The sequence below is a fragment of the Channa argus genome, chromosome 10 (assembly GCF_033026475.1).
Source record: "Channa argus isolate prfri chromosome 10, Channa argus male v1.0, whole genome shotgun sequence".
NCBI lineage: Eukaryota > Metazoa > Chordata > Actinopteri > Anabantiformes > Channidae > Channa > Channa argus.
Window position 1 is genome coordinate 13,608,634 of NC_090206.1, and position 16,626 is coordinate 13,625,259.

At 40.9% G+C, this 16,626-nt stretch overlaps 1 protein-coding gene across 27 annotated transcripts in view; it reads left to right on the plus strand.

The window, feature by feature from the left end:
- Positions 1–16,626, plus strand: part of LOC137133958 (protocadherin alpha-C2-like) — a 165,334-nt gene that overhangs the window by 81,161 nt on the left and 67,547 nt on the right. The window contains exons 1-2 of one of the 27 annotated variants that reach the window (XM_067518158.1): positions 3,533–6,067; positions 9,667–9,750. The exons of 22 other annotated variants lie outside the window; for them this stretch is intronic. In XM_067518158.1, coding sequence (XP_067374259.1) covers positions 3,686–6,067; positions 9,667–9,750 — 2,466 coding nt within the window. In that variant the 5' untranslated portion in view covers positions 3,533–3,685. Of the gene's footprint in view, positions 1–132; positions 2,658–3,532; positions 6,068–9,666; positions 9,751–10,608; positions 13,138–13,738; positions 16,328–16,626 lie in introns of those variants that run through there. 4 more of the 27 variants (XM_067518162.1, XM_067518161.1, XM_067518165.1 and 1 more) reach the window with 4 other exon arrangements.

The following is a 16,626-nucleotide window of genomic DNA, read 5'->3' on the forward strand; positions in this document are numbered from 1 at the left end:
AGAATGTAAAGCTGACTTATTCTTGTTTTTGTGGTGAATGTAGTTTTTGCAAACAGCCACATGGGGACATTGTAGACCATCACATTTTCATGTCCCTCTTAGTTATCAAAGGCTCCTCCCAGACTCAGAGGATGATGATTCTTTGTTACAGAGAGACACAGTGAAAGAGTGGATTGCGTGGCCATAATTTTGCCTTTTACCTTTAAAACACAAAGGATGTGAATTATTAGGCTGTACGTGGTTTTACATATGATCTGCTGACGTTGGAGACAAATATGTCGATACGGAGGATACTGAGCCCTTTGTGGATTTATGTAGCCGTTGTGCTTATGGATTGTTGCTGGGAAGCGGTGTTTGGACAGCTCTCATATTCTGTATCGGAGGAGGTAAATCCAGGGACGTCTGTGGGGAACCTCGCAAAAGATCTACATCTTATTGTTCATGACCTGGAGGCGCGTATGTTTCAGATTGTTAGCGGGTCAAACAAAAAGTATTTCGATGTAAATGTGAAAACGGGTATTCTTTATGTAAATGAAAGAATCGACCGTGAGGAGCTTTGTGCACAGGCTGCAACATGCACTGTGAATGTAGAGGCCGTCATCAACAATCCACTGAAGCTTTATCGTTTGGAGATAAATGTAGTCGACATTAATGATAATGCACCACATTTTCCTGAGACCCTACAGTCTCTTAACATTGCAGAAAGCACTGTGCCAGGAGGGAAGTTTGGATTTATCGGGGCGTCTGATCTTGACGTTGGGAAGAACAGTGTCAATACGTACAAGCTCAGTCCAAATGATTATTTTTCTTTGGAAACTCACAAAGGAAGAGAGGGTGTGTCTGCCAAGCTTGTGCTTCAAAAAGCCTTAGATCGAGAAACACAAGACAGTATAAAACTTACAGTGACTGCAATCGATGGTGGGAATCCAGCAAAGTCTGGGTCATCTCAAATTACTATAAATGTCTTAGACATTAACGACAATGCTCCGGTTTTCAGCACCTCTTTATACAAAGCACGGATTTATGAGAATTTACCAATAGGTAACACCATTATAGTTTTGAACGCAACAGACGCAGATGACGGATTAAATGCTGAAATAGAATATTCACTAAGAAGTAAAGGACAGGATCGAGTATTAGATGTTTTTGAAATCAATTCTAAAACCGGTGAAATTTTAGTAAAAGGGGAAATTGACTATGAAGAAAACCCAGCGTTAGAAATTCATGCAGAGGCCAGTGACAAAGGCCAACCTCCAATGTCTGCTGATTGTAAGGTTTTGGTAGAGGTGATGGACCTAAACGACAACGCTCCTGAGATCACTGTGACATCACTACTACACACAGTGAAGGAGGACGTAGAAGTAGGTACTGCTATAGCACTTGTCTCTGTACTGGACAAAGATAGTGGGAAAAACGGGGCAGTGAAAGCTGTTATTGCAAATGATGTCCCATTCAAACTAGAAACAAATTATAAAAATTATTACTCATTGATCGTTAATGGTCTGCTTGATAGAGAAACTACAGGCCGGTATAATGTAACTATCGTAGCAACTGATGAAGGGACTTCACCTCTATCCAACACCCACATCATCACTGTTCATGTCTCTGATGTCAATGATAATCCACCTCTCTTCTCAGAATCGCTGTATATTGTTTATGTAACAGAGAATAGTCGAGTAGGAACAGTTATTAAAACAGTCACTGCTACTGATGCTGATGTTAATCAAAATGGTCACGTGAGTTATTCATTTCTACAGAGTAACATTGAATCGTTACCGTTATCTACTATGATAAACATAAACTCAGAGACAGGACACATAGTCAGTCTGCAGTCCTTTAACTATGAGGAGATAAAAACGTTTCAGTTTAAAGTTCAGGCCACAGACTCCGGTGTTCCTCCTCTCCGCAGCAACGTGACTGTGAACGTTTTTATCCTGGATGAGAACGACAACAGTCCCGCGATTCTCGCTCCCTATTCTGAGCACGGCTCCGTTAACAGTGAGAGCATCCCCTATTCTGCTGAAGCGGGATACTTTGTGGCAAAGATCAGGGCTGTAGACGCAGACTCTGGATACAATGCTCTGCTTTCTTATCACCTCTCTGAGCCCAAAGGAAACAACCTCTTCCGGATCGGAACCAGCACCGGAGAGATCAGGACTAAGAGGAGAATGAGTGACAATGACCTGAAAACTCACCCCTTGGTGGTGCTGGTTTCTGATAACGGAGAACCCTCCCTGTCAGCTACTGTGTCTATTGATGTGGTGGTGGTTGAAAGCACAGCTGACATCCAGACTCAGTTCAGACATGTGCCCATAAAGGAGGAGAGCTTCTCGGATTTAAACCTGTATCTGCTGATCGCCATTGTGTCGGTGTCTGTCATCTTTCTGCTGAGCCTCATCAGTTTAATCGCTGTCAAATGTCACAGGACAGACAGCAGTTTCAGCAGGTACAGCGCCCCAATGATCACCACCCACCCTGACGGGAGCTGGTCTTACTCTAAATCTACTCAGCAGTATGACGTCTGTTTCAGCTCAGACACGCTCAAAAGTGACATGGTGGTTTTCCCCGCACAGTTTCCCCAAGTAGATGCGGAGCTGATCAGTATTAATGGAGGAGATACTTTTACCAGGACCCAGACTTTACCTAATAAAGAGAAGGTAAGACAATCTTGAAAAGGTATTTATCTTATTCTGAACTTATTTCCAAATGCTTAGGCCAAAGTCGTGCCCCATAGTTTGTTTGTTTGTTCACCTTTACAGATTGGCATGCTCTGTGATAGCTTTCCACATTGTAAAACATAACGCGTTTCATGCATGGATTTGTATCGACATGTAAAATGGTACATCTGAACTATAAACGAGAGTCGTTGATGTTCCTATGCCTCTCACACAGTACGGAATACCAATATATCGCTGTACATGGTGATGAAATAAAAAAGACAACATATTTGGTCAGTAGAGTCTAACACGCAACATATGTGCAAACAATGTGGCACATTTGTTTAGATTTCAGAATTTCAGTTTTACTTACTAAAATATATTAAACTCTTTAATTACATTAAGAGACAATATTTCAATATCTGATTTTCCTCTTTTAATTGCTTTTTTCCTTTTTTGGATAAAAGAGAAATATAAAAGATTATCTTGAAACCATCAGTTTTAACACACTGCATTGTAGCGTTTTCCTTACATTATACCTGGTGTTTTGGCTTCGGGTAGCTTTCAGTTTGGCACATCAGTACCGAATGAAGGTTTGTTGCGATTCATTAAAGCATAATAAAAAATAATGAACAAAAGGTTAAAGAAATTGCAGTATATGAAAATATATTAGTAGTTAATATTTTCCTCGGTTGCTAAAAGCTAAAAAAACAATTACATGTATGAAACTGCTCCGTTTGCACAGTTATTTGATTGATATTGTTGGGGGATGAATGTAGTTAGTTCATTTCGCCACACGGGGACATTGTAGACCATAACATTTAGACGCCTTAAGACTCCTCCCAAGAGAAGGGAATGATGGTGTTTCTCTCGGCTTTGTTACAAAGAGACATAGGACCAGAAAGAAGAAGGTAAAAACATCCTTCACCTGGCCTATTTTTTTATTTTTTTCCTATCGTTATCGATAAACTTTGACATTAAAGGAAGCAGTTAGATTTGGATTTCAGTCTTTCCCGTTGGATACAAATATGTATTTCTTGAACAGAGGAAAGCTTTGTCGGATTTGTCTTGTGGCCGTGCTGCTAAATTACTGCTGGGAAGAGGCGTCAGGACAGCTCTCCTATTCTCTCTCGGAAGAAATAAAAAGAGGGACATCTGTTGGAAATATTGCAAAGGACCTGCATCTAAGTATTCAAGATTTAGAGTCTCGTATGTTTCAAATTGTTACTGGATCGAAAAGAAAATATTTTGATGTGAATTTGAAAACGGGTGTTCTTTATGTTAGTGAGAGAATAGACCGGGAAGAGCTTTGTGCGAAACTTGCAAAATGCACTGTCAGCGTAGAGGCCGTGATAAACAACCCACTTATGTTTTATCGCTTAGATATAACAATAACAGATATAAATGACAACTCCCCCGTTTTCTCAGAGCAATTGCAGTCACTTGACATTGCCGAAAATACTCTGCCCGGAGTGAAATTTGGACTAATAGAGGCATCGGACTTAGATGTTGGTAAGAACGACGTAAACACATATAAGCTTAGTAACAATGACTATTTCTCATTAGAAATACATAAAGGAGGTGAGAGTGTGTCTGCCGAGCTAGTGCTGCAGAAGCCACTAGATCGCGAGCATCACCCGGTTATAAAACTCACACTAACTGCGGTAGATGGAGGAAATCCATCAAAGTCAGGAACCTCACAAATTTCTATCAACGTATTGGATGCTAATGACAACCATCCGGTATTTAGTAAATCGTTATACAAAATTCAAATTTCTGAAAATATGCCGCCTGGATCCACTGTGATCATTCTGAATGCAACAGACGCAGACGAGGGTTTAAACAGCGAAATTGAATACTCTTTCAGAAAAAAAGGTCAAAATCATGTTTTGGATTTATTTCAAATTGACAGTAGGAGCGGCGTCATCTCAGTAAAGGGTAAAATTGACTATGAAGAATATCCCGCCTTTGAAATTCATGCACAGGCCAGTGACAAAGGCCAGCCTCCGATGTCTGCTCATTGTAAGGTTTTGGTAGAGGTGATGGACCTAAACGACAACGCTCCTAAAATCACTGTGACATCACTACTACACACAGTGAAGGAGGACGTAGAAGTAGGTACTGCTATAGCACTTGTCTCTGTACTGGACAAAGATAGTGGGGAAAACGGGGCAGTGAAAGCTGTTATTGCAAATGATGTCCCATTCAAACTAGAAACAAATTATAAAAATTATTACTCATTGGTCGTTAACGCTCCGCTTGATAGAGAAACTACGGCCCAGTATAATGTAACTATCGTAGCAACTGATGAAGGGACTTCACCTCTATCCAACACCCACATCATCACTGTTCATGTCTCTGATGTCAATGATAATCCACCTCTCTTCTCAGAATCGCTGTTTATTGTTTATTTAAAAGAGAATAGTCCGGTAGGAACAGTTATTAAAACAGTCACTGCTACTGATGCTGATGTTAATCAAAATGGTCACGTGAGTTACTCATTTTTACAGAGTAACAGTAAGTCGTTACTGTTATCTACTATGGTGAATATCAACTCAGAGACAGGAGACATAGTCAGTCTGCAGTCATTTAACTATGAGGAGATGAAAACGTTTCAGTTTAAAGTTCAGGCCACAGACTCCGGTGTTCCTCCTCTCAGCAGCAATATGACTGTGAACGTTTTGATCCTGGATGAGAACGACAACAGTCCTGCGATTCTCGCTCCCTATTCTGAGCACGGCTCCGTTAATAGTGAGAGCATCCCCTATTCTGCTGAAGCGGGATACTTTGTGGCAAAGATCAGGGCTATAGACGCAGACTCTGGATACAATGCTCTGCTTTCTTATCACCTCTCTGAGCCCAAAGGAAACAACCTCTTCCGGATCGGAACCAGCACCGGAGAGATCAGGACTAAGAGGAGAATGAGTGACAATGACCTGAAAACTCACCCCTTGGTGGTGCTGGTTTCTGATAACGGAGAACCCTCCCTGTCAGCTACTGTGTCTATTGATGTGGTGGTGGTTGAAAGCACAGCTGACATCCAGACTCAGTTCAGACATGTGCCCATAAAGGAGGAGAGCTTCTCGGATTTAAACCTGTATCTGCTGATCGCCATTGTGTCGGTGTCTGTCATCTTTCTGCTGAGCCTCATCAGTTTAATCGCTGTCAAATGTCACAGGACAGACAGCAGTTTCAGCAGGTACAGCGCCCCAATGATCACCACCCACCCTGACGGGAGCTGGTCTTACTCTAAATCTACTCAGCAGTATGACGTCTGTTTCAGCTCAGACACGCTCAAAAGTGACATGGTGGTTTTCCCCGCACAGTTTCCCCAAGTAGATGCGGAGCTGATCAGTATTAATGGAGGAGACACTTTTACAAGGACCCAGACTTTACCTAATAAAGAACAGGTAGGAGAAAAGCCCCATTATGTAAATAGTCCTGCAATGTTACCATGTTACAAATTGTAATGGACATGTATTTTTAGTGATTTGTTGTTTGGATTTTTATTGTTGCTATGCAACTGTCAAAGAATGAATTGCTCTTGCCATAAAAAGGTAGTAGACAGTATTACATTAACTTTAGCCTGTTGTGTATTTCACAGTATTGTGTCATCTCAATTATTGTTGGACACCTGTTTCATATCTTCATATCAACCATTCGTCGTTATGGTGGCTTATAGCTGATATTCAAGAAAATAATTAAAGATAAGTAAAAAAAAATAAATAAATTAGAAACTTACATTGAGAATATATTTTTCACATTGAAGGTAATAAAATCTATTGTTACTCTAGATTTATCCAACTAGTACATTTAAGACTAGGAGCTTTGTTACAAGTGTTTTCTGAAATTTACTTATCTTTAAAAAAAGAAAAAAAGAAATGGCATAATGTCAAATTACGTTTTAGTAATTAAACACTGTATTTTGATGTTTATTTGTTGATTAATGTTAAATTAACTTAAGTGTGACAACTTAACCGATTAGCATTGGTTGGTGTGTCGCTATCCGTGGTACTGAAGGCAAATGTTTTTTTGTTTTTTTTCCTGAACATACCACATTACAAGACGCTGTTGCACCGTTTTACTGAGACTATATTTAAACATATATTAAGTTATAAATAATAAACAACATGTACTATATTCCATATGTATTTAAAAAAAACGTTATGATGTAGTCTGCAATCACTTCGAGCGTTCATGATGTAAAAGGTTGGGGGGGTACTTTGCATTGTGTAACTCATTGTCATTACTGTAAAACCTTTTTTTAAAATGTTAGTCGATTTATAAAACAAGCTTTTACACAGAGAAAACCTCGGTGGTATATTTGGGAATGTAGTCATAGGTAAGCTGAACATTTTGATATTTTCTATTGCTTATTATTTGAGGATAAATGACATCCCTCTCACTGTGTCATTACATGGCAATTTCTATCTAATGTAACATGTAGTAATACAAAAAGTCCACGTGGGGACACTGTGGACCATCACAACTGGAGGATCTCGTATGTATCCAAGGGCTCCTCCCAGATTTAGAAGATGAGGAATCTATAGGCTTTGTTACAAAGAAAGGGCGGACGACAACGAATGGTTGTCTTATTCGGTGGTGAAATCCGCGAAATATTCGTTTGGGAAATATTTTACAGAATCTTTATCCTTTTGTTTATGTAACACGTTGTTCAGATTTACCCGCATGTTCATTATCGATGGATGGAATGGAGTATTTAATGAGCAGGACGAGCTCCTTGCGGATATATCTGTTGTTGTTGCTGCTGGATTGTCACTGGGAAGCCGTGTCTGGGCAGCTCTCCTATTCCGTCTCAGAGGAGGTAAATCTGAGGACTGTTGTCGGAAATGTTGCTAAAGATCTGAACATCAATGTCCAGGATTTGGAGTCACGCGTGTTTCAGATCGTTGCTGGATCAAAGAGAAAATACTTCGAGGTAAATCTAAAGACTGGTGTCCTCTACGTTAATGAGAGAATAGACCGAGAGGAACTCTGTGGCGATGAACCGAAATGTTCACACATCATAGAAGCGGTAATCAATAATCCACTGAAACTGTACCGTATTGAAATGATTATCTTAGATGTAAATGATAATTCGCCGTCATTTCTCAGCACGTCACAGGTAATCGATATTAGTGAGAACACAGCAACGGGAGTGAAATTTCCCCTGCATCCTGCTGACGACGCAGACGTCGGTAAAAATACTGTAAACACCTACAAGCTCAGCCAGAATGAACATTTCTCTTTGGTTACACATAAAGGAGACACTGTAACACCCGAACTGGTTCTACAGAGAGTTTTAGACAGAGAAAAACAGTCAATGATTGAGCTCACACTGACTGCAATTGATGGAGGTACTCCTGCTAAATCTGGAACAATGGTTATTGTAGTTAATGTCTTAGACATCAATGATAATTCTCCTGTATTCAGTCAAACACTGTACAAAGCTACTGTTTATGAGAATGTACAAATAGGCACAACAATAATAACTTTAAATGCTACAGATGTGGATGAAGGCACGAACGGACAAGTGTTTTATTCATTCAGTAAAGTAGGAAGAGGAAAACATACGGATCTGTTTGCTATATATGTAAAAACGGGGACTGTAACAAATAAACAGCATATTGACTTTGAAGAATACAATGCTTTTGAAATTCGAGTACAAGCCAGTGATGGAGCTTCTTCTCCTCTCACTTCACACGCTAAATTACTTATTGAAGTTTTAGATGTCAACGACAATGCTCCTGAAATCTCAGTCACATCACTGGTAAACATAGTGAAGGAAGATTCTGCTGTGGGCACGGCCATTGCACTTGTTTCAGTATTTGATAAAGACGGAGGCAAAAACGGGATGGTGAACTGTCAAATATCTAATAACGTCCCTTTTAAATTAGAGTCAAATTATAAAAATTACTATTCGTTGGTGGTGGACGGTCCTCTTGACAGAGAGACGGCACCTCAATACAACATCAGCATAACAGCTACTGATGAGGGAAGCCCACCTTTGTCCAGCACGAGCGTTGTTACTGTGCACGTATCTGATGTCAATGATAACAAACCTGTATTTACAGAACAAATAATCAATGTCTACGTTAAAGAAAACAGTCCAGTAGGATCAGTTATAAAAACAGTTTCAGCTTTTGATGCTGACATCGATCAAAATAGTCACGTGAGTTATTCATTTTTACAGAGTAACAGTGAATCGTTACCGTTATCTACTATGATAAACATAAACTCAGAGACAGGAGACATAGTCAGTCTGCAATCCTTTAACTACGAGGAGATGAAAACGTTTCAGTTTAAAGTTCAGGCCACAGACTCCGGTGTTCCTCCTCTCAGCAGCAATATGACTGTGAACGTTTTGATCCTGGATGAGAACGACAACAGTCCCGCGATTCTCGCTCCCTATTCTGAGCACGGCTCCGTTAACAGTGAGAGCATCCCCTATTCTGCTGAAGCGGGATACTTTGTGGCAAAGATCAGGGCTGTAGACTCAGACTCTGGATACAATGCGCTGCTTTCTTATCACCTCTCTGAGCCCAAAGGAAACAACCTCTTCCGGATCGGAACCAGCACCGGAGAGATCAGGACTAAGAGGAGAATGAGTGACAATGACCTGAAAACTCACCCCTTGGTGGTGCTGGTTTCTGATAACGGAGAACCCTCCCTGTCAGCTACTGTGTCTATTGATGTGGTGGTGGTTGAAAGCACAGCTGACATCCAGACTCAGTTCAGACATGTGCCCATAAAGGAGGAGAGCTTCTCGGATTTAAACCTGTATCTGCTGATTGCCATTGTGTCGGTGTCTGTCATCTTTCTGCTGAGCCTCATCAGTTTAATCGCTGTAAAATGTCACAGGAAAGACAGCAGTTTCAGCAGGTACAGCGCCCCAATGATCACCACCCACCCTGACGGGAGCTGGTCATACTCTAAATCTACTCAGCAGTATGACGTCTGCTTCAGCTCAGACACGCTCAAAAGTGACATGGTGGTTTTCCCCGCACAGTTTCCCCAAGTAGACGCGGAGCTGATCAGTATTAATGGAGGAGAAACTTTCACCAGAACTCAGACTTTACCTAATAAAGAAAAGGTAAGAACAGGTTTTGTATATTGTTTTACTACGCCGACGTGAAATGGAGAATTATTAAACTGTTGATGAGTGGTAATTTTTAAGACGTGTGCCACGTGTGTGTAAAGTTATTAAAACACTTGGATTCCAGGTAAAATGCACAATTGTAAACATTTGTTTGGTCTATGGTATAATTGTAAATGCGTGAATTACGATCTAATCACAGATGTGATTCGCTGCAGAACATAGATTTAATGGTAATTTCAGTATGGGTGATGATGAAGTGTAATCAAATTTTCAGTGCATTTACAGTAGTATAAAGGTAAAAATGACTTTACACTCATGATTATACAAAGGTAATTTTATTGTTATTGTAAGTGCACTTTCTTCTGGTCAGTGGAGATTTTTTTTTTTTATAAATGAGTGCGTGTATGCGTGAGACATAACTGCTCCAATGTGGATGTTTTCAGTATGTCATTCAGTGGCTATGACTGTCAAAAAATGCTTTCTCTTCCATGTTGGACACACACGATAGAGAAAGAGAGAGAGAGAGAGAAAGCGAGAGAGAGAGAGAGAGAGAGCATAATGCTGAGAAACACTAATTGAAAGGCAAACCACATTATACATTGACTTAGATGGAATCTATGTGAGGTAATGATGGCTCATCTTTGAAATATAGGGAATCTCACGGCTTAATCTTTGAGAAAATAGATGTGTGAAAACTGTATATCGCATTGCAATGTTCGATGGTGATTGTAGTTCAGACGAGTCTCCAGTAGGCAACAGTGTAGACCATCACATTTGTACCTTGTCTTTGTGGCTCAGGGCTCCTCCCAGGTTTAGCGGATGATGAGACGTCTCAGGCGATTGAAACAAAGAGACGAAGAGGGTGAAGGAGAGCGGAGACATGATAATTTTCTTTTGGAAGTTTAAATACGATTTATGCACTTGTATATTAAATTCAATTGTTCAATTTTGCAATTTTCGTTGACAAATTTATCTATATGATTTTCCTAGTTAGATGGAATGGAGTATTTAATGAGCAAGACGAGCTCTGTGTGGATATATCTGTTGTTGTTGCTGCTGGATTGTTACTGGGAAGCCGTGTCTGGGCAGCTCTCCTATTCCCTCTCAGAGGAGGTAAATCTGGGGACTGTTGTCGGAAATGTCGCTAAAGATCTGAACATCAATGTTCAGGATTTGGAGCCCCGCATGTTTCAGATCGTTGCTGGATCAAAGAGAAAATACTTCGAGGTAAATCTAAAGACTGGTGTACTCTACGTTAATGAGAGAATAGACCGAGAGGAACTCTGTGGCGATGAACCAAAATGTTCACACATCATAGAAGCGGTAATCAATAATCCACTGAAACTGTACCGTATTGAAATTATCATCTTAGATGTAAATGATAATTCGCCGTCATTTCACAGCACGACGCTGTTACTGAACATGAGTGAAAATACAGCAACAGGGGCAAAATTTCCTGTTCATCCAGCTCATGATGCAGACGTAGGTAAAAATACTGTAAACACCTATAAGCTCAGCCAGAATGAACATTTCTCTTTGGTTACACATAAAGGAGACACTGTAACACCCGAACTGGTTCTACAGAAAGTTTTAGACAGAGAAAAACAGTCAGTGATTGAGCTCACACTGACTGCAATTGATGGAGGTACTCCTGCTAAATCTGGAACAATGGTTATTGTAGTCAGTGTTTTGGACAACAATGATAATTCTCCTGTATTCAGTCAAACACTGTACAAAGCTACTGTTTATGAAAATGTTGAAATAGGGACATCCATTATAACATTAAACGCTACTGATTTAGATGCAGGTCAAAACGCACAAGTTTCATATTCTTTCAGTGCAGGAAGTCAAGGGAAACATACAGATCTGTTCGCTATAGATGTAAAAACGGGGACTGTAACAAATAAACAGCATATTGACTTTGAAGAAAACAATGCTTTTGAAATTCGAGTACAAGCCAGTGATGGAGCTTCTTCTCCTCTCACTTCACACACTAAATTACTGATTGAAGTTTTAGATGTCAACGACAATGCTCCTGAAATCTCAGTCACATCACTGGTAAACATAGTGAAGGAAGATTCTGCTGTGGGCACGGCCATTGCACTTGTTTCAGTATTTGATAAAGACGGAGGCAAAAACGGGATTGTGAACTGTCAAATTTCCAATAATGTCCCTTTTAAATTAGAGTCAAATTATAAAAATTACTATTCGTTGGTGGTGGACGGTCCTCTTGACAGAGAGACAACAGCTCAATACAACATCAGCATAACAGCTACTGATGAGGGAAGCCCACCTTTGTCCAGCACGAGCGTTGTTACTGTGCACGTATCTGATATAAATGATAACAAACCTGTATTTACAGAACAAATAATCAATGTCTACGTTAAAGAAAACAGTCCAGTAGGATCAGTTATACAAACAGTTTCAGCTTTTGATGCTGACGTCGATCAAAATAGTCACGTGCGTTATTCATTTTTACAAAGTAACAGTGAATCGTTACCGTTATCTACTATGATAAACATAAACTCAGAGACAGGAGACATAGTCAGTCTGCAGTCCTTTAACTATGAGGAGATAAAAACGTTTCAGTTTAAAGTTCAGGCCACAGACTCCGGTGTTCCTCCTCTCAGCAGCAATATGACTGTGAACGTTTTTATTCTGGATGAAAACGACAACAGTCCCGAGATTCTCGCTCCCTATTCTGAGCACGGCTCCGTTAACAGTGAGAGCATCCCCTACTCTGCAGAAGCGGGATACTTTGTGGCAAAGATCAGGGCTGTAGACTCAGACTCTGGATACAATGCGCTGCTTTCTTATCACCTCTCTGAGCCCAAAGGAAACAACCTCTTCCGGATCGGAACCAGCACCGGAGAGATCAGGACTAAGAGGAGAATGAGTGACAATGACCTGAAAACTCACCCCTTGGTGGTGCTGGTTTCTGATAACGGAGAACCCTCCCTGTCAGCTACTGTGTCTATTGATGTGGGGGTGGTTGAAACCACAGCTGACATCCAGACTCAGTTCAGACATGTGCCCATAAAGGAGGAGAGCTTCTCAGATTTAAACCTGTATCTGCTGATCGCTATTGTGTCGGTGTCTGTCATCTTTATGCTGAGCCTCATCAGTTTAATCGCTGTCAAATGTCACAGGACAGACAGCAGTTTCAGCAGGTACAGCGCCCCAATGATCACCACCCACCCTGACGGGAGCTGGTCTTACTCTAAATCTACTCAGCAGTATGACGTCTGCTTCAGCTCAGACACGCTCAAAAGTGACATGGTGGTTTTCCCCGCACAGTTTCCCCAAGTAGACGCGGAGCTTATCAGTATAAATGAAGTAGACACTTTTACCAGGACTCAGACTTTACCTAATAAAGAACAGGTGAGTTCGTTTAAGTTTATGCTACCTGTACATAATTCAATGCATACAGAATATACACAAACGCGCGCACACATACACAACATGTATTCCTCTTAATTTGTGAGACATTATTCTTTAAAAACGTATACTCTTTTACATTCTATCACACATTTCTGACACTTTAAAATTGTCTTTATTTTTCCACACACTTTATATGTGTTTAGAAATAGTGGACACAACTCAAAGTTTTCCTAAACCCTTTACTAAACAAATTAAGCCATTAACATTGCCGTTCTGCTCCGTAGGTCTTAGTTTCGAAACTGATCTTCGTCATATGTTAATTTAAGTGAAAGTTATTGAGGATCTACTCTCTTCAGCTGCTTTGCTTTAGCCACAGATTCCTTTTCTGTGGGATTACTGTGTGGTGCTCTCCAACGTCCTGAAATTAGAACCAGTTCCTGAAATGGCTCTAAAAATGCGCTTTTAGTTTTTCTTGTTTTTCTACACTTGTATTTGATAACCTCGACAAAACAAACAAACAAACAAACAAACAAACAAAACAGGGTGATATCACTGAAGTTGTTGTTTGCAGGCCTGGGTCGGAAGACATTTAAAATCACCACAAGGTGACAGTGTAGACTTTAACATTGAACTTCTCTCTTGGTGTTTAACGCCCCTCCCAGACACAATTCCCGGAGCTTTGTAACAAAGAGATGTAAGAGGAGAGGAGGTAGCCACTTTCCTATTTCTGTGCGAAAGGAAATTACATGTACATTCAACTGACTTTCCTCGTCTAGATTGTTACATCAGAACGAATTCAGAAGGCATTATGCCTTTTCGGAGAAACCGATGCTGTGCCTGGATATATTTAAGCCTTCTGATAATGGATTATTACTGGGATGCAGTGTCTGGTCAGCTTTCTTATTCTATACTAGAGGACGTGAATTCGGGGACATTTGTTGGAAATATCGCTAAGGACCTTTACTTAAACGTACAGGACTTGGATTCCCGTATGTTCAAGGTTGTTGCTGGATCAAAGAATAAATATTTTGAGGTAAATACAAAGACCGGTATCCTCTACGTTAATGAGAAAATAGACAGAGAGGATCTTTGTGCGAAAGCTGCAAAATGCACTGTAAATATCGAGGCTGTGATAAATGAACCTCTAAAGCTCTACCGTATAGAAATCAACATCCTTGACGTCAACGACAATTATCCTTATTTCATTGCAAAGTCTCAGAGTATAGACATCGCTGAAAATACGTTACCTGGGATCAAATTTCCATTGTTGCAGGCCTACGATGCAGACGTAGGAAGGAATGGCATAAACACATACAAGCTCAACTCTAATGAGCATTTTTCGTTAGCAACAAGTAGGGCGGGGGAGAGTATTTCTGCTGAATTAGTGTTACAGAAAGCTTTGGACCGAGAGAAAGAGCCTTTTATCGCACTTACTTTAACAGCATTAGACGATGGCAGTCCGCCTAAGTCTGGAACCTCAGATATTATGATTCACGTTTTAGATGTTAATGATAACACACCAGTTTTTGCAAAGGCCCTGTACAAAACTCGGGTGTTTGAAAATGTCCCTATAGGGACCACTCTATTGACTTTAAATGCTACAGACGCAGACGAGGGTCCAAACAAAGAAATAACTTATACTCTTAGTACAAAGGAGCAGGACCACATACTGCAGATTTTTCAAATCGACCCGAGCACAGGCACATTGACAGTTAAAGGAAATGTGGATTTTGAAAAATACCCTGCGTTTGAGATTCGTGCACAGGCCAGCGACAAAGGTCAGCCTCCGATGTCTGCTCACTGTAAGGTGCTAGTAGAAGTGGTGGATCTAAACGACAACTCTCCAGAGATGACTGTGACGCTATTGCTGGACACAGTGAAGGAAGATGCAAAAGGAGACACTGCTATTGCACTCGTTTCAGTGTTGGACAAAGATGGGGGGAAGAATGGTGAGGTGCATTGCAGAATAGAGGACAAGTCTCCCTTTAAATTGGAAACAAACTATAAAAACTATTATTCTTTAGTAGTTGATGAGCCCCTAGACCGAGAGAGCATATCTCAATATAATGTCACAGTTATAGCAAGTGATGGAGGCAGCCCAGCTCTGTCCAGTACCAGTGTTATTGCAATTCACGTATCTGATGTCAATGATAATGCTCCTCGCTTCTCATCACCAGAAATTAATATTTATCTACAGGAGAACAGCCAAGTTGGAACAGTACTCCAAACTGTTTCCGCACTAGATGTGGACATGAATGAAAATGGTCAAGTGAGTTATTATTTTTTAGAAAGTAAGACTAACACTATCCCGCTATCTACAATGATTAATATCAACTCAGAGACAGGAGACATAGTCAGTCTACAGTCCTTTAACCATGAGGAGATGAAAACGTTTCAGTTTAAAGTTCAGGCCACAGACTCCGGTGTTCCTCCTCTCAGCAGCAACGTGACTGTGAACGTTTTTATTCTGGATGAGAACGACAACAGTCCCGCGATTCTCGCTCCCTATTCTGAGCATGGCTCCGTTAACAGTGAGAGCATCCCCTATTCTGCTGAAGCGGGATACTTTGTGGCAAAGATCAGGGCTGTAGACGCAGACTCTGGATACAATGCGCTGCTTTCTTATCACCTCTCTGAGCCCAAAGGAAACAACCTCTTCCGGGTCGGAACCAGCACCGGAGAGATCAGGACTAAGAGGAGAATGAGTGACAATGACCTGAAAACTCACCCCTTGGTGGTGCTGGTTTCTGATAACGGAGAACCCTCCCTGTCAGCTACTGTGTCTATTGATGTGGTGGTGGTTGAAAGCACAGCTGACATCCAGACTCAGTTCAGACATGTGCCCATAAAGGAGGAGAGCTTCTCGGATTTAAACCTGTATCTGCTGATCGCCATTGTGTCGGTGTCTGTCATCTTTCTGCTGAGCCTCATCAGTTTAATCGCTGTCAAATGTCACAGGACAGACAGCAGTTTCAGCAGGTACAGCGCCCCAATGATCACCACCCACCCTGACGGGAGCTGGTCTTACTCTAAATCTACTCAGGAGTATGACGTCTGTTTCAGCTCAGACACGCTCAAAAGTGACATGGTGTTTTTCCCCGCACAGTTTCCCCAAGTAGACGCGGAGCTGATCAGTATTAATGGAGGAGACACTTTTACTAGGACTCAGACTTTACCTAATAAAGAAAAGGTAAGAACACAGCCACAAAAAACAAACAAAAAACATTACAGCATCGGACTTAATGAATGTTAAGAATGAGACGTGGATCTAGACCTGTTCTTTTTATTTTTTTTATTTAGCCGTTTGGCAGACACTTTTAGCCAAGGCGACTTACAAGTGATTGTAGACCTATGAGGGTGTTTAGGCAGGAAGGTTTTATTGAGTTGGCCACTATAGGCAAGTGTCAGAGCTTTGAACATTATGTGGACGGCTACTGTTAGTGCGGAGACCTGAAGAGTGATGTTATTTTAAAGAGCGTTGTGCTACGT